The 20341-nt window shown below is 27.8% G+C and overlaps 1 protein-coding gene across 7 annotated transcripts in view; it reads right to left on the bottom strand.

The window, feature by feature from the left end:
- chico (insulin receptor substrate 1 chico) overlaps positions 1 to 20341 on the bottom strand; it is a 150523-nt gene that overhangs the window by 35094 nt on the left and 95088 nt on the right. For 3 of the 7 annotated variants that reach the window (XM_075382297.1, XM_075382279.1, XM_075382314.1), the window contains one exon: positions 11043 to 11264. The exons of 2 other annotated variants lie outside the window; for them this stretch is intronic. In XM_075382297.1, coding sequence (XP_075238412.1) covers positions 11043 to 11264 — 222 coding nt within the window. The remainder of the gene's footprint in view (positions 1 to 11042; positions 11265 to 20341) is intronic. 2 more of the 7 variants (XM_075382288.1, XM_075382323.1) reach the window with 1 other exon arrangement.

Here is a 20341-nt window from a genome sequence, read left to right as displayed (position 1 = left end):
GCAGGATACAGCGAAAAATGTGTCGTCAGTGTCACAAGAACAAAAAACGCACAGACACGTCCTACCAATGTGCAACCTGTCTTGAAAAGCCTGGACTTTGTCCAGAGTGCTTTGATACATACCACGTCGAACACAATTTATTAGAATAAGTCAGTTAATTTAATTTTTTACGAGTTTCATTTAAATTTAAAATGATTTTAGAAGATTGTTGATTAATAAATAATTATTGTTTTGAAAATGATTACAAAAATATAAATAATAAACGATTTATGTGAATTAAAGTCTGTAAAATCATGATCTCGCACCGGCGTGAGACCTGGCACTGATAGAGAGAATTCCTTTCGCAGTGCCGGTCTCGTGCCGGTGCGTGATATTTTTGATTTCTTATTTTTCTATTTTAATTACCTTATATATGCAAATGGTACTTAATTAATAACATTTGAATCCTTTTTAAACAAATAAACAACAAAAAAGAAAGTTGGCTTCTGACTGACTCCCATGTTCAAGACATTGGCAGTGAAGCTGTTAACTAAGGCATTCAGGATTATTTATTACTATTTTCAAAGAAACTTGCAAGGTGATTCAGTTATTGTTCAACTCAAATAAGCTAGCAGTTGGATAACAAACTGGAAAGAAATCTTCTCTCCAACTGGAAAGAAATCTTCTCTCCTGAGGTCAAAGATAATCTTAAACAATTTTTTCATCTGAATATTAAATGATAAAATAATCTTTGTATAAAAATTTAAAAAAATGTAAATTAATGTATTTTTTATATTTGCTTTCTAATTATTGGTATCCACCACACAGCCAGTCACAGGATGTTCTACCAGAAATTAAAATTTTTATAGGGAACTGAATCTAAAGCTAAAAAAAAATCATAAATAACCCATCATATTTGTCAGTTTTATTTTTGGCTTACAGCTGCCAAAAGATTTCATCCTTACTTTTGCTTACCATGCAATATTAAAATCTTTTATATAATAAATACGGTAAAAAATTTGTGTATTTATTCCCCTTAATGTGTATGTTGCAATCTGTTTTAACTAGTGAATAATAAGCAATCCCCCATGGCCTAATTTAATGAGGATGATATGTATGACAAGTAAATGAAGTGTAGTCTTGTACAGACCTAGGCCGACCATTCCTGAGGCAAGTGATTAATTAAACCCAATTCCCAAAGTATATTGGTATCCACTACCTAGTATTCAAATCCATATAAAAGCAACTAACTTTTACTTGGATTTAAATCTCAGAACTTTACACTGAACATCAGCTGTTAAACAACTTATTTGCAACGAGTTAATTACTAGTTCAGCTCGGTGGGCTTTTGTTATTTGGCCTATTTTTTTTTTTAAACTGTTCACATAATTGTACCTGTTATTTTTATTAGAAAATTTAAGTAAAAAAAAACATAATTTTTTGGTTTGAGGTAATGTAACTTAAATTGCTAACTAACATAAAATAAAACTAAAATAAACTTTGTACAGAGTTTAATTTTGGTAAAATTGATGTAAATTAAGTGAATAGAAAATAAATTTTATTTTAATTTAAAGCAAAATGTAGCATAAATTTTAACAATTCTAAATTATAATCAAACAAAAAAACTAAAATTATCAATGTACAAGCTAGTAAATATTCAACTGATTACCTTGAAGGTACACAAAGTAAACCATTAACTTTTAATGAATGGTAAAAAATTCCAGAATTAAAATCACTGCACTTCTTAACTCCTACCCAAAGAAATATCTTCTATTGCTTATCTCAAAACCTCTTCTTCTAGGAGAAGTATTTAAAATTCAAGTGATCAATTCATTTCATATGCTTATTTTTGAGTTTATAAACCACACTTTTCAAGCAATAACCAGTTCAAAGCAAATAATGCCCAATAAGAAGTTTTCCACAACTAATCCAGTTTTCAGCAAAATGTTTGCTTAAAAATTATGTTACATGATGTAAAATGTGAAGCTCCATTTTGCTGAAAATACATGTTCATTGATTTTGGCAGCAACATCTTACAGTACAAAAAAAAAATCATAATCTAAAAACTTGAGGTAACTATCTTGTAAGATGATATTCTAATATGAAAAGGCCAGTTAACTGGTTACCTATCATACCTCACCACACATTTCTTGAAAATCTATACTGAAACTTTATATTTACTTTATATATTCACTTTATATTCATGCGGATTCTCTTTCTAATAACCAATGAAAATATTGGAGGTATTGTTCATACCACCACGGGTAAAAGTAGCTTCATCTGAAAATAGTAATTATGAAAGACGTAACAGTTCACATTAATCCATTCACAAAATTGTAGTTTTATGTCGTGTAATTTTCTGGCTGAAGTTGCTGTATCTTTTGTAATATTCAGTTGCCTGGATATTCTTTGTAAACTTTTGGAACTACTTTTAACTAACTGAACAATATTTTAACATATTCAAATCTACATTGAGATGAAATATTTTATCTCTAGTGACACTAGAAAGAAGATTTTTAAACCTCAAAATTTTTTAAAAATCTATTAAATATTTTAGTTCCAGAACTTTTCATTAAGATACCAACCATTCTTCTGTTGAAGCAAATTGCCATTGCAAAATCCATACATGTAAACTACACCTATTGAGTAAGTGAGATGTTACAATTAAATTGAAACAAAATTGTTTTTAAAAACAAAAACTTAGTTTAAATTTTAAGCATAAACAAAAACAATTAAAAATTAAATTCTTATAGTAAAGATTAATTTCAAGTTTTCAATAAAAAATAATTACATTATAAATAACCTTACCTACCAGCACATAATTATGTATAATAGATCACATTTAAGTTAAATTTCAATTTATTTAATAATAATGGAAACGAATTGGTCAAAGTAATAAAATTCAACTGAAAATACTGTATAAATAATAAACTGATTTTTAAAAACAACCGTATTATATAACAACCGTTTATATTGGATTTATTTACCACAATTTTCTCAGAATTAAATTCTTTACAAAATTTGTTACTAAGTTTTAACTGTTAATTGGTAATTTAAGTTATATTACACTAAACCTAAAAAAAATGTGTTTATGGTTTATTTTCAAGTGATTTAATTTTAATTAGTTCTTGTTATGTCCATGAATTTTATGTTTTAGTTCATTGTTGTTTTCCTACTTTTTTTATAATATTTGATTTGTTTTTTTTTTCTTTGTTACTTATTAATTTTAATTTAAAATTTTGATTAGTTGACTTCCAATTTTTCAAGTTTTACATCACTTTAAAAAAAGTATTAGATATATAGTTCTGGGAATCTTTTTTTTACAATTTTTAGGTCAAATAACATAAAAATATTCATTTTTTGCCGTAATCACTGACCAAAAAAACTGTAGTACTGTGTATTATTTACAGAGTAGAAAATGAGTGAAATCTTTCAGCATCTATAACTTAAAATCAAAGCATCTCTGGGTCTATGATTACGTAATTTTTAAATTATGTTTAGTTCTAGAGGAGCATCTTGAAGTAATACCTTACAGTGGTTCCAGAAGCTAAACAGAAAAAAGAGAGATTAACATCTTGAAATTTTGTCTTTCCCAGTGGAACACCTGTATAAAACAACTGACAGCCAACATGATATGGGAAAATTATCCATAGAATAAATGAAATGTTTTTTTATGATGAAAGCAGAAGAAGACATATGATTTCTGATAACAGGATCTTATACAATGATGGCTAGGGCTTCAATGATTAAACATTTAAAAATAGTAAACAGTATTATTGGGTATCACTCACAATAGAGACAAAACTGATACTTTGTTTTTTGTTTTTTAATTACAAATTTCTAAGTTTTTAAAATGCATTCTTTCAAATCACAATGTCATTCAAAATGACATGGAATCTCTTTTTATTCTCTAGTTACTTTTATAAATAATTTTGAACAATATCATTTTTATATCAAATATTTTATACTTTAATTTTAGGGTTTCAATTGTAATTTGCATAAAATTTAAAACTTTTTTTATCATAAATTAATTTAACCAACTTTAAAATTCAACATTATTAATTAGACTATTTTCATATAATTTAGACAAAATAAATATGCTTTTATTTTACTATTTTTCATGAATTATATTTTTATGGAACCTATAATAAACACATATTTTTGAAATTGTCTTCTTGGGGGTTTTTATATAATAATTTTTAAAAAAAATAGATGGTGTATTTAATTTCACAAAACTGGTTGAATGAGGTTATTGGAGGGTTGGGTTAACAGACTGAGTTCAGTCAGATAAATTTAACAAAGATTATACATACCTTCTCTTAAGAGACAAGAGATGATCTTGGAAAACTGGACAATGGGTAGTAATTCTAATTTTTGTAATTTTTAATAATCTTTATTATGATTTCTTAGGAAAATGAAATACCAGAATCGGTAAACAAAAAACAGATAAAGACAAAAACCTAGCATAAATAATCAGTACATAATACTGACAGTATTATATATGATCTGGGTTATTGCGAGAAACAATATGCAAATTCTGACCAACATGTTTAACTTAAGGTTGTATTAACATTGTAATTAGGTCAACTTAAACAAATAGCTAATCAATCATATTATTAAAAACATGTACTCTTTGTTAATAAAATTAACTTTTTTACACTTCATCTTACCATAGATCAGTGATGAAAAATATCAATATTTATTTTTAAAAAAAGGAACTGACATCAAAATGCGCTAAAAAATAAGAAATAATTTCGTCCAAATACTTATGATTGCTTTTCCAATTGTGATTATTACATCTATTTAAATGCTCCATCTGTAGGTCCGATCAAGTGCCACATAAGTATGATCATGTATTTTGATGCCGATTCAAAAAAAATGTCTCTAAGTAATTAATTAAGAGTAGTTGGATGAAATTATTTCTTACCTTTTAGCAAATTTTGATGTGGGTTCCATTCTTTTTCTTTAAATAACTGTTTCATAATTTTCTATGTCTGATTAACAAGTTAATGTGCTTTTTGGTGATATAATGCAGCTGCCTTCAGTCAAAGGCTATTGGTGTTTTGTTCAACCTCCTTGGTGTAAAGCACCAATAAATTTGTGACATCAGTTTTCATTTTGTGAGCTAACAATAAACACGAGAAACAAATGAAATGGAGTTCATTGATTTATTAAATAACCTGTGTTTTGGCAAAGTTGCAACTGACCAATTGGAAATGCTTTGCAAAAGGAGAGTACCTTTAAAAGATGAATTTGCAGCAGGAAATGCTGTAAAAATATTCCCAACTATTAAATTGGTTTATAAATTTAATCATAATATGACTGATATGATATCAAAAACAAATATAGTTTATATTATTAACGTGTTAGTGATGAATCACAAGAAGCTGTAACAGATGGGAAAAACTGTGAATGTTATTCTGGTAGAAGTCAATAACGGTGGCCTGCTGTGTAATGTTCAACTGGAAGAGAGTTCAAAAGTTATGTTAAGGCATAATATATTGATATCTGATGGTTTAGTTAACGGTGTTATGGGAATTATAAAGAAATTTAAATGGCCTGCCCTATGAAGGGACCAACTAGAAAGGAATGAGTTATCGAAAGCTGTGTTAATGAAATTTAATGATGAAACAATGGGTACAAAAATGAAAGATCAAGGTGGTTGTACACCTATTACACCCAGTAAGTATTTCAAGCTACTGATATGCTTACTTTTAATTTTAAGTTGGGTGGTAAAAGTGCACAAACTGCAAGGTACAACATTAAACACAGCTGTAGTAGATTTAGGGGAAAAAAGTACTAGCAAAAGAACAAGTTTATGTTGCTATAAGTCGAGTCAGAAGCTTAGATGGTTTAGCTTAGTTGTGCAACCTTGCAAGAAACCACATAAGACCATGTAATGTGATGTACGTATATAGAATTATCAAATTCCCACTGTCCCTACCTATGCTGTACATTATATATAACGTATATATTGGGCCTGAAAGGTTTAAGACAAGAATTCTTAATCTTTGATGATTTTATAAATGGCGCGCATACCTTGTGAAGAAACCCAATTACCTGCCCTATAGAAGATCATACAACATCATCTAATGGGATGCATACATATAGAACGTCAGGATTCCCACTATCCCTAGCTGCTATCTGTCAGATGGCAAACAAAGTTTTTCAACATCATGGTATCATCGTGAAAAGCAGCTGCACTGATTGGAAAAATATTTCAATCTGATGAATAGGAAAAAAGTTATGCGCAAAAAAACATTAAAAAATATAGATCTAATACATAACCTCCTCTTTTAAAAGTGTGTGCACACACACACACACACAATAGATAAAATTTAGCCATGTGAAAGAGCTGTTTTTAATTAGATGTATAACACATAGACCAGGTTTTAAAACAAGTTACAATTTTCATGTAGTCAAAAACTTACATTCTTCTAATAAAATTTAATTATGATTAACAGGACTGCCACTTAAAATAAATATATAATGCATGCAAAAAAAAGCCTATAACTATCAATATCACATCAAGCAACCCTAAAATAATAACAACAAAGCCTTGCTAAATAAATATACTCAACAGCAAATGATGACTGTAGCATGCACTAATAAGCAACCTTAAATAACATTCATATTTTGATAATTTATACAATGATTTCTTTAAAAGTATGATTCCCCATTTCCCCAGAAATGAATTACATAAATTTGAGAAATTCAAAAATTCTGTATCCCATTTCTTTCTCTTTTCAAACTAAAATAGATTTAATCCAATATTTAACAAACTATAATCATAAAAACAGTTATTTATGAAATAGTATTAAGTAAATTTTACATGAAAACAGCTACATTAACACTTTTTACTTTTACAGACAAGTCAAGATAAATATTGTAAAATTTTGATTATTTTATTATACACTATAATTTAATACATTAAAAAAAAACATATGTTACAATGAAAGGGGTAAAAACTATAGCTTATGTAGGGGCATTTTTTTTAATTCCTTTTGAAAACAATCAATGAAAATTCATTATAGTTATGTAAAAATATTTGTCAAGCATTCACACAAATCTATAAATTCAAGAAATACAATTAAAATTCAGTACAGAAAGTTCAAAGTACAAAATTATTATAATTTAAATCTATGTAAATTACTGAACTATGAATATGGGTACAAATCGCACAATGAAGTTAATTTCTGACATTCTCTACAAAACAATCCAGTCATATGGTTTCATTATATACATTAATTATTAGAGGCAAATTTTTCAAAATCTTAAAAAAAAATTCCAAAAAATTTTATTTGACCCTTAAAACTGAATTTTCTTAAAAATCTTGTCTAATGTGTTTATTTTCATGAGAAGTCTCCATATAAATTTAAGTTCCTATCCTATACCCCATACCATTTTTGAAACAAGTCATCAGAAAATATTCAACATTCATTTTAGTCCTTTCTTTTTCCTGTTTAGCCTTCGGCAATTACCATTCAGGTATTACTTCAGAGGATGATATATGCATGAGTGTAGTCTTGTACAGTCTCAGTTCAACCATTCCTGAGATGTGTGGTTAACTGAAGTCCAACCACCAAAGAACACCAGTGTCCACGATTTAGTATTCAAATCCATATAAAAATAACTGCCTTTATAAGGACTTGAATGCTGGAACTCTCGACTTCCAAATCAGCTGATTTGGGAAGATGGATTCACCACTAGACCAAACCGGTGGGTTTCATTTTAGCCATAAAAGAAGTTAGTTTCAGAAGTCCCTTCCAAACAGAAGTGTGGATTTAAATTTTTTTTCCAAAGTTTCAAATTCTCTAGACCAAGGGATAATGGATAAAATGATAACTTTCAGAAATTTCTACTATCCGAATATAGTCACACTTATATCTGAAAATTTTTGTGGTGAATCTAAAAAAAAGTTTGTTTTAGAATTCTAATTCTATATATCCTTCCTCGACTGATTGTATAAAAACCCTAAAATCACATTATTCCAAAATTTTAATGTAATTTGCAAAAGATTTTAAGATATGCCAAATTTCAAATAACTAACTACATTTTCATTTTTCGTGCTCTATTTTCAAACATGGTATCTCTCCAACTACACATCATAGAAATATAGACACACTTTATTGGCTTCATTATGAATTTAGCATCATAAACTGAATAATAAATCAAAATTATAATGAGTAGAGAATTCATCTTTCTCAGCTCTGATAAGTCAAGAGGTCTGAATAAAATTTTTTTACTGAAAACAAGATGCCTACATACTTCCTACAATTTTCTGCATCAAGAACTGACTGAAACTGACCTTTAGCATCCCATAAAATTTTGAATATTGGAATAAAAAAATGGTAAAATATAAATTTCTTTGTAAATACTACTTGCAGGAATAATGTGTACATCACTGGTGGTCATGAACTACCATAAATGATAGTTGTGTCTAAAACACACATGCATTTGGAGGTCGAGTTAGTATGCCGCCTCATTTAGTTGAAGGCAGTTTGACAAGAGAAACATACAGTGATTTTTTAATGAACAATCTTCACAACCTTCTGGACAACATAGTTAAATGAATGAAAAATATGCTGATTATGAAAAATGATAGTTCAACACTTTATGCCCTTAAAGCTTGTGGGTGAAAGGCTGGAGAGATATTTTCTTGTAGTATGAACTAGAACAAATCCTAAACCAAGAAAACATGAAGAACTGCTACCAATTCAGTAAAAATAAAGTTTACATGCATATCACTCAGAACGAAATATTATTACAACAGAATTCGGCTAGATATAAGATAAATATGTAAAAGATGGTGGTATGAACAACTGTCATAAAGAAATGTTTATTGATATATTTTAAAAGTATTTAATTTGTATGACAGGATATAAATATTAAAAACATAAAAATTTATTTAAACTACTTGACTCCCTTCCCATTTGGATTAATTTTAAGTTCAGGTAAATTAATGTTTTCAAAATTCATGATCAAAGATTTAAAAAAGGAATTCAATAAGTTACATAAAAGTGATAATTAAAAATAATAAATTAAAACTACTTTTTTTAGCAAATAATAATTAAACATTAAATAACAGTTGTAAATTGCAGTTATTTAATTAATGTGATACAACAATTTTTAATTTATAACTAATATTTAAATAAGTCATAATTTTACAACCATGGCAATAGAATTTAAATTTACATTTCTTAACAAAAATGATTACAGTAATGGCTTTTAACAGCATGTTTGTTTCATAGCCTAAAATTGCTATATTTCATTTGTAATGTACCTCTTACAGAACCATTCCTGCAATTCACAATGTTTCAATCAACTTACATAGCTACTGTAAAAATAATCTAAGACAGTAAGTGACTGTCTTAATAACAAGCTAAACTTTTTGAAACTAGAAATTATGACTAACTACAACACACAACTAACATGAAGATCATGAGAATTTCTTGATCTGATTTTAAAAATGAATATCAGCAATGCAAAAATATACTTTTTTCTTTTTAATATCATACTCCACCAATATAGGCTCAACTAAAAGATTACATTTCATTCAGCTATGGAACTCTGTACAGCCCTAAAGCACTGATTTTAAGTGACACATCAGTAACAGAAATTAAAAACTGATTAAAATTAACTAAACCTTCAGTCAGATTTAAATGACGCGCTACAGAAATGCTGATTGACAACCACTATGAAGCAGAACAAAACGTTATAAAAAGAGTAAATATTTAAGTTGCTAATATATATTTTTCATGTAATCTTTCAGAGCACTGCTGAGCGAAGAACACAAATACAAAAAAATCAGATATAGATTATTTTTATTTAAAACAACTTTCATAAATAAACAAAGTATATACCACAACGCACTTCTTTTTTTTTTCATTAAACCTGTGGTTTAACATTTAAACAAGTAATCAACTTGGTGCAATTAAATCAAGAAAGCAATCCATATTAAACATCAACAATAAAACAGTAATTTTAAAAATATATAAGTTATTTTAGTACTAAAACTACCAAAAAAAAAAAAGGAGAAAAAAGTACAATGAAGCTACGGCAAAAACTCAGCATATACTATATAAAGTGGTTATTAGCCCTCAAAAAAAAAAAAAAAAATATATATATAAAAACACCAAAATTGTAAGTGGTTAACTGACAGAAAAAAAAAAAATATTTTTTTTTTAAATTAAAAAATTGATTTAATTCTGTTTTAAAATTAAAACTGACCTACCATTTTATAAAATTAAGTAATTATATAACAATGTCTTGTAATATTTGAAAACTGTTAAAAATTTTCAAAGAAAACTTTTACTGTAAAAAAAAATCTAAAAGAATATATACATGTAAGAATCAATTTTTTAAACTACTCAGTGTGTAATCTGATACAAATGATACCTTTCATTTTAAAATAAAATGATTATGTCTACTGGGTTATCAAAAGTGAATGCTGCATGTTCTTTCAAGCGGAACATCTTTTTTTCTCCTAAATATTCGAACCTCTGAAATAAAAATAGTAATCACTAATTAGCTCATCTTTCTCTTTTTCTGTTTAGCCTCCGGAACCAGCGTAAGATATTACTTCAGAGGATGAATGAGGATGATATGTATGAATGTAAATGAAGTGTAATCTTGTACAGTCTCAGGTTGACTATTCCTGAGATGTGTGGTTAATTCAAACCCAACCACCACAGATCACCAGTATCCATGATTTAGTATTCAAATCCATATAAAAGTAACTGCCTTTACTATGATTTGAACCTTAGAACTCTCAACTTCAAAATCAGCTGATTTGCAATGACCAGTTCACCACTAGGCCAACCCGGTGGGTCAGCTTAACTGAAGTGGAGTTATATAACCCTTAGAAACAATTTGATGAAGTATTCTAACTACTAATTGTTTCCCCTTCACAATAAGTCTTATAAGTAATAATAATCTTTATGTAATTTTAAGAAAGTATTTACCACACTTCAAATTAGTAATGCTGCAATTTATGGTACACAAAAAATTAATCTCAATTTTAAAGAAAGGAAAAACAATATTATATACTGAGATATACATACTATGTGATGTGGTGGGTTTCTTATTTGGCCTGGTCCCAGTGCTTGCCCTTCGTGAAGGAGGGATCGGGGAGAGGGGAAACGAATATGTGCGTTGGTGCATTCCCACCACAACACCCCCACCTGCATTTCCACCACAGATCCCTGAACCACAACTGCCAATCGCATTGTTGTTGTAGCTGTTGTTGTAGTTATTATTGTTGTTGTTGTTGCTGTTGTTAGCTGCTGACCAGATCAGACAAAACCACAAACAATAATACAATACACAACACAATACCACTGTAAAAATATGCAGGTGTTCCAAAAAATCTCAGAATACAGAATAAAATAATTAAATACTGCAAAGCAAAACAATTTATACAACAAAATAAGATTACTAACCTTTACTTCTATAATACTATCTCAATATAAATAATTTATAAAGCAAAATTACCAAAATCCTATCATGTAAACTATTTCAATGTTAGTTTCAATAAATTATTTTTTTGCGAATATATCAAATAAAGGATCTAGATGAAAATTACAAAATTAAGACAAACATAATATTAGAAGCTTTTTTTTACACTTTATGCTTAACAGTCAAAACAAAACTTTGCGATGTTAAAAATTTAAAAAAACCCCAACATTTTATTTATTTACATAAAACATACATTTCCTTTAAATTAACAAATGACAAGGAGAAAAGTAAAACAAAACCAAAAAATATAAATTACAACAATAATTATTATTATAATTAATTATTAGTTATAATTGCTAATGAAATTAATTTTCAAAACTGTTATATGCTAAGAGCAACAGTTAAATCTGTTTTTAAAATTTTCTGTTTTATCATATAAGACAAGATTACCTCTTAAGCTTTTGCAATCCAAATAACTACTGTTGGTTTCTATCCTTTGTCATACTCAATTAAAATTATTAATGACCCTTTAAAAATTGCTCTTGTTTTAGATCCCAATATACATACTGTTGTTCAACACTGGTTCATAAGCAGTCTAAATGGTGACATAATCATGAATTCCTTCCATATAATGGAAGGAATTATTATAATTACATTATATATAAGAGTAATCATTTTATGAGGGTTACTCTAAAACTGGCTTCCAGCTGATGGTCAAAAGTAAACTACTGGGCATAGGAAAACTGAAGCATATATTGCCACCAGTAATCTAACTTGTTACATGCACATCTGCCATGCAGTATATATAGTGCTGGTAAAGCAACGGCCAATGGTGAAACATGAAATCACTCTTTGTCACTCCTGCCAATTGTGAGTGGCATGGTGGTTATTTTACAACCACTAAAACAATACCTGTTCATCAACGATTATGCTGGATAATGTTGTAAATGAAATCACTATGAGTTTGCTTAAAATTCAGATATACAGAGATGCATGACAAGGAGAAAATTCAAGGAGGCACTATCAAACCGGAAAACGATGGCTTAAGTGTTTTGTTAATAAAGGTTTTTAGAATTATTATTATTATTGTAAAATAACCAGCAACAATAATGTTAGAAGTTCAGTGTGAAACAATGAAGCTTCAAAGATCAATGTGAAACACACTGTGCAGAAAACTCAATGGATTGGTTGCTCTTTGCATGGCAATGCACACCCTTATACTACAGTTCTCATGAAGGCTTCACTTCAGTAATTGAAGAGGTGAATTTTTTCTACTACACTCATCTAGATATTGAATTGGTGTCACCTCTTCACCAAAATTATCTGATCAGCTAGAGAGCTGATCAGATAAAAGACCCATAAGTTAAGGAAGAGTTTAAAACTGGCTTCAAAAGCTGATGTTTAATTCTATAAATACAGAAATAGCGTACTTTCTGAAAATCAGTAGGCACTTCATAGATTATCTATGATATAATCAATGTTTATTAAAAAAGTGTCAATTTGATGACTGCTACTTGATTATTTAATTATTATTTGATACATATTCTACTTGATTTATTGATTATAAAAAATTACTTTACTAATTTAATTTGCATAAACAATTTTCTTTTAATTATTTGACTGTGTTATACTATCAGAAATAAGGGTGTATTAATTTCCACCCTCTGATATAAATAACATGTCTTGAGGTGGCTTCTATAGGACAAAACAATAAGAATTCTGATATACATCAGAGCATACTTAAAAAATCCTCCAAATTCTAATTAATTTCCTATAAATTGTCTTAATTTAGTTTTTGTGAAGCATTTGTAATTGAAGTGTGGCATTAATTTTGGGTTTGTTGTTACCGTTTGTTAAACTAGTTTGTGTTTGTAGTACTTAGTTTATTTTTAAAATAAGAAATATTGGTTAAATCATAATACAGGTATATCCAGAAAGAAAATTCAGTTTCTAAATGTTGCTGCAGCAGCATTACAATCACGACTGTATGCATGTGTGCTAAGTCGCCTGATATGTTTGGAAAGGATTGACAATATTCTTATTCAGTTGTCTAGTCTGTAAACTTCTTAATGTGTGTTTATAATCTTTAACAAAATTACAACACTCCCTGCATAGGACAATTTTTCTATGATCAGTTTTTCAATTAAAATTCACTGACATTCATGGAGAAAATACAATGACTGATTTCATGATATGATGATAAGTGTGATTGTTTAATGATGTTAACGTGAACAATGATGAATGGAGAATATGACCACCCTTGATTACAGATGATTTGCTACAGCCAACAGATGACAAGATTAAAGAGAATAAACGGTTCACTATCACATCTCTTTCCATGCATTTCCAGAAATTTCACTTTTGCTTCCATATGAAATTGTGACTAAGAAACTGAATTATTTAGAAATTATGTGCAAAGAGTGCCTAAGATGCTGATATAAAATCACCAAATGAAATGGCTGGGCAGCATAGTGGAATCTGTGACTCAGTACACAGAAAACGGAGATGAATTCAAGTCAAATTACTACTGCGGACAAAAATGAGTCATACACAACGCCTGAAACAAAACAACATACGGAATGGGGACACAATTGCCCTGAACGACAAACTACAAGCTGACTTCATCCACTTGAAAGATCTTGTGCATAATAAGAGTCAAAAAAAGCTTTTCTTGTAAAATTCTTGCATCTAGGCTGCACAGTCAATCACTATTGACAATTATATTGTGGAATGATGGAAAAATTGTGTTGTACGATCAAAAACAGCCAATGTGGCTTATTTACACAGGATATTGTGTTGATTGATGATAATGCATGCCTACAAGCTGCTGTCACAGCACTACATCTCATCATGACTTTCTCCTGGCCAATTCCATGACAAGGCTTAAACAAATCATTAATACATAGCTTATTTTTTAAGTAGTATCATTTTATGAAGGGAAGCAGCAACTTCTGAGATCTCATTAAGATAAATAGATCTTTGGAACTTACTTCCTGGATAACCTGACACTAATAATACTTGTTCATTTCAAACTCTTTTAATCCAGTGTTGCAACCATTACTGGCAGAGAGATCCATTACCTAGTGCAGATAATGTTTAAGTATTAAGTTGTTATCATTATCAACTACATATTAGTGAGAAAAATGTCACAAATTTAAAAAGAGATGAAAAAAGTGTCGTTATAATAAAAGAAAAGTTAAAAAATCAGAAGTATATTATCAAGGGAGTTAGAGAGAGGGAATCTAAATGATTACAAGAAAGACAAAGTACAATTTGCAACTAGAAAAAGTTTATAACTGAACCTGATAAGTATGTTCGATCAAATTTTTATATTCTGGAAATACTATGAAAACAGAAATTCATTAAAGTCAATTAAGATTTATTTGTAAGGTTTATACAGAAAAGGAAACTGTAATTTCTGACTTATAAAAATAAATAAATAAATAAAATGATTTTAAGAACTGAAAAGTAATGGCAAAACAAAAAAAAAAATAACTATTAACTACTAAATAATACAATATTGTTTTGCCCAATATTATAAACATTACAGTCAGAGCATTAACAAGAAATAATCTTCTATCTTTTTGTTGTTACTAAAAATATTTCTTTTAAATTTAATTATTTTTCAAATGTTATTTTATTTATGTTTAATTTTTCTAATTCCCATATCTATAACAATACACAGAAATAGTTTAACAATTGAAACGTGCATCTAGTCACAGAATTATATTTTTTATGGGTGATTTTTGAACATTCTATTTTATTTTATTATTAAAAAATCAAAGATGCTTATTTTAACATGGTATTTGGGAAATAAAATGTAATTTTTACCACTGATTGAATCAGTTCTAAAAACCAGCTGATCTCTTTTTAATTTTATTAAAATTAGTTAATTCTATTTCATTATCTTAGGTAATATAATGGCTAAATAGAAATAAGTATGTAAGATATTTTGGAACACCTATGGATTAAAATATTAAAATGTATTGTGTATTCTTAAGTAGCAAAAAACCATCAGTTTTAACAAGTGAATATTAAAAATGATCACTCATGGAGGGGATGTTGAATATTTTAAATCTTACAGCTAACATATATATATATATATATATATATATATATACATATTTTTTTTTATCAAACATACCTATATCCAAATGATTTTATTAAAACTAATCAATTCTATAAAAAAAGCAAATTACATAAGGATTCCTCTTATTAATATGGTAAAGAGGCTTTTATAATAATGCATATACACATTGAATTATTTTATAAATAAAAATCAAGGCTGTAACTGAGTATGTTGCTGAGGTTTCAGAGAGAGTCCTTATATAATTAATTGATCTTATGGAATTGAATACTTGAATTTATACATTAGGGGAGCCTTATTAAAGATGAGCTAATCCACATTTAAAAATATTAATAAAAAATAATCTATTCAGAAATTTTCATTCACGCACTTTTAATTATTACACTTTCATTCTAGCATTCTGATTTTTTTCATCTCTTTTTATTTCCTATTAGTCATATTTTTTAATCCAAACCTTGAGAAAGCCAAAGAATAACTGTTTTGGTCTGACAATGAACAATAGAGTAAAATATTTACCGCTTTCTAAATAAGTAATAAAATATCTTTTAGTTAGAATTCAAAATTTACCATGTACTTCAATTAAATTCCAAAACGAAATAAATCTGGAAATTGAACTAAATTTCATTCACAGATATTATCTCTTACAGAGTGTATATCAGTCAAAGACTCAAAAATTAACAAAATATATTATGAATACATTTATAATTACAGATGGCCAAGATGTGATGTAATAAACATCACAGCGTTGGGTAGAAAAGAAGAAAACAGTTTCTTTTTTCTTTATACAATATTCTGCAATATATATATATATATATATATATATATATATAATATTACCAATATTGGCAGAAAGGATGAGCATTATCAGTAACAACAATTAACAATAAATAGATATATCCAAACCAGCAACATAATGCTCCATTTATCTGCCACAGATTGTAGAAGTAGCAGAATACATTATATCAGAGACTGGGATTGTAAACATTTTTCTATATTTTTAATCTGAATTTCCATATACACATCTGAATGCAGCAGATATTTCTGGAAAAGTACTAGACAAAGAAGAAAAAAATAAATCAGCACGTATAAAAATTAGTTTTTATAAATTATATTCTGCTACCAGGAAGAAATTTATTTACACTAAAATCAAAATAAAAAGCCAAGAAAAACAACATCTTGGCTGGCTTTTTTTTATAGAAATGTAGAAGAAAGTATGAAGTTTCTATTTCTAGTGAAACCTTTGTTAACATGAAATTTCCGTTAAACATTTTGGAAAAAAAAATATTGATACTGTCATATTCAAGTGTATATAAAAATACTAAGAAAATACTCTAATTTAATATTTCTAAATAAATAATTCATAAAATCAAATATTTTCTTTTTACAAAATCTGTTAACAACTAATATGGTTCTCTTAATTTATATTTGAATAAATTTTGCATGATAAACAAATGTAAACGTTATGTTTTTATTAAAACAAAAATCTAACAGAATTCAAACGTAACAGCAAAGCAACGCTTGCAAAAGAAACTTCTAAAACAATTCCACCAAGTTATTGTTAGTTACCAAATGGAGTCTTTTAAAAATAAAATGTATGCAACCATCAATCTTTTAACAATTTTAAGCAGGATTAGAAAGAAGTAAAAAAATATCTGCTCAAAGAAATGCAACAGAAACAATATGTCTGAAAAGCAAAATCACTATTTCTTTCCATGCTATTGAGAATTAATAATGATTACAGGCAAAACAAAAACAGCAAATTGATCAACTGAAATAAATGGAGACTGATGAAAACAAAGAAGGGTGTGAAGTTTCTATCCAACAGGAAAGCCCATAGAAAATAAGTTTCAATGGCATTTCAATTCCATGAAAGCCTAAAGTAAAGTGTTTGGAACATACAGTATCAAACTGTATGTTTCATTACTGTATGTTTCATTCAGTACAGTAATGAAACATACTTGAAAAGTAGACTAGTTCTTCAAAGTTTTAAAATTTTTGCCTTAACAGCAAAATTAATTTAAACAATGAAAAACATTTTGCGCTGCATTACCATTAAATAAATACTAAAAACATTTCAGTACAAATATTTTAGTAATGTTCTTCTAATCTCTAAAAACTTAATGACTTTCCTGAAAGATTAAGCACTTTAATTCTGTAATTCAAAACTTTTTCCATTTAGATTTCTTAATGTTCCTTTGGGTTTAAAGGCAGCAATATTTCACTGTATATATAATAATAATAATAATACACTACATCTAACAACACAAATATATTTTTTGTATTACACTCATAGCCTTTTCAGATTTATGGATCTCTATTTTTAATAATTTAAAAAAATCAGAGTACTAATACCATGGTAGTTGAAGAGAGTACATACTAATATATGCAAAATGGCAAAAAATGTAAGGTGAATCTATGACTCTGTAATGCCCTTACTATGGAGAAAAATTTACATTTGTACTAATGGTAGTATATTATATAAATTACTGTACTTACAAATAGTATTAATATTACTAATCAATGATTTTGGTACTAAGAATGACAATAGGTTTGGAAAAAAATATATACATATATATATATATATATATATATATATATATGCGTATTTAAAAATGGTGAATTCCAGCTACAAGAATAGTTCAATATAAATATAAGAACCTTCGAGAACTGTAGAAAAACTGATTCAGTGAAACTGAAACAAACATTTTGTCTGAATTTAATACTGCTTAAGAGTACTAGCACAAATATTTACAGATTTCATAATTGAAAAAAAATCACAACAATCACAAACATTTACACAATATTAAATACTAATACAAATCAACATTAACAAGCATGAAAATAATTATGTTGTATAGCGGAAATATAAAATAAATACTAAATAACAATGTACAAATACACAATACATAAATTATAAATAAACAAATTAAAGCAAGAAAGGAAAGAAAGGAAAAAAAAACAAAGCAAATACATAAATGCTGAATAAAATTCATATTGACTTTTGGGTGCATGGTGGGAGTGAAAATGATTTTTTTTTTAATATTTTGAGCTTTGAGGGTACAAGAATACCATTCACTTAAATTGTGGTTTTCTTATATATTTATTTGTAGCCTATGTATAAACTTTTGTAGCTAAAAAAAAACTACTGGATGAATTTCACTGAAATTTAGACATGCTGTAGTAGTGTATCTTTAATTGTGCACGTGAAAATTTGATGAAGATTGGTTGAGTAGTTCTTACGCTATGCTCAATTTAAGAACAAAGAAATTTGAGCAGGGCAAGTTACAAGCATGGTAGAATGCTGATGTTTCTTTACTGCAGTACCTATTGTTGGCAATATTGTTCGGCGTATTGGTAGATTTAAGCGGTATGTATTTTGAGGGTCATAATGACTGGGTATGTATTTTTTATCCGAGGGTTATGTTGACTGTGTAGTGGTATATTTTTCATATGCACTTATACAGTGAGTCAGAGTGGTGAGCAAGTTGAAATTTGATGCTTGTGTGTAGGGTCTCTACTGGTTTACTGAACATATGTAGTATTCTGAAAATCAGGAAGTTTCTGACTGTAAAATAGTAAGGGCGCTGGAATTATTAACTTATTGCTGATTTTCTTATCGCAGTGTAATATGAATATTTTTTTTATTATTATTGTTTATATTTCTGCATAGTTTTATTTTAATCTTCTTCTTCATTGTTTACTTATTTTTGTTTCTTATTTATTTCTTAATTTGTTTTCTTGGTAAAATTTTATATTAGAATAAGCTGATACTTTTTCAAACGGAAACAGAATAAATAATGAAAAGAGTCGGTCTTCTTGTGCATAACTTGGCAAGAGTTTTTTTTAATTGAAACAGAAAAATCAAACAAGCAAACAATTTGCCACATATAATTTTGTAATATTATTATTATTACTAACAAACATTTGTTGAAGGTAATTTCAGTGCAACTGTAGCACAAGGTTGCAAGGAATATTATGAATTCTTAATTATAAATAAATCTGAAGAATAAAATAGAACTAAAAAAACATCAAAAATATTTGTGAACTAAGTTAAAAAGCTATAAATTCAAGTAAATGAAAATGCAACATTCTCATACCATTAACAAGGTATCAATTAGATTTATAACTGTTCAAACAACCCAGATATATTATGTAAATAAACCAGTTCCATTTTCATTCAAAATGTGAATGAATTTGTAAATATTTATGTAAATTAACTTATTTACAAGCCTCATTGTTGTGTAAAATAAAACATAAGAGGATACAGCAAACCTTTATCAATTAAAACACCAGTAATTAAAAATTTCCCTTGATCTCTTTATATTTTGATAAGTAGGTTTTCTCTAATGTGAAATCTATAGTTTACAACAGGGAGATACAGTAGTTCCACAGATTTGTTCAACTTAACTGTACACAAATACTGAACACGATATTGTGTGTGTGTGTGAATCCATTTAGATGCATTTTATATACAATTATGAAAGTTATGGTTATTTAAAAATACAGTACAATCATATACTAGATGGGACCAATCTGGATAATTTGGTAATGTCATACAGCCTTTTGAGAGCCAATAAATACAAAGTGTGTAGTACAGAAACATCTGAAATAGTTTGAAATATACGTATTAATAATAAATTCAAACTTTACTTGCAATAGGAACAATTTTGAAGAAAATATGTTTACAAAAAGTTAATAAAAAAGGGCCTACACAAATAGAAAATAGAGTATCGTAATTTGCACTGCAATTTTTATATTTCTCATGAGTTAATTATACTATTTTAATTTCAACAGCTTACTATTTTATATATAAACATG

This window comes from Lycorma delicatula, chromosome 1 (assembly GCF_047948215.1).
Source record: "Lycorma delicatula isolate Av1 chromosome 1, ASM4794821v1, whole genome shotgun sequence".
NCBI classification, from domain to species: Eukaryota; Metazoa; Arthropoda; class Insecta; order Hemiptera; family Fulgoridae; genus Lycorma; species Lycorma delicatula.
Note: the sequence above shows the minus strand (reverse complement) of the source record. Positions and strands in the feature narration are given on the sequence as shown.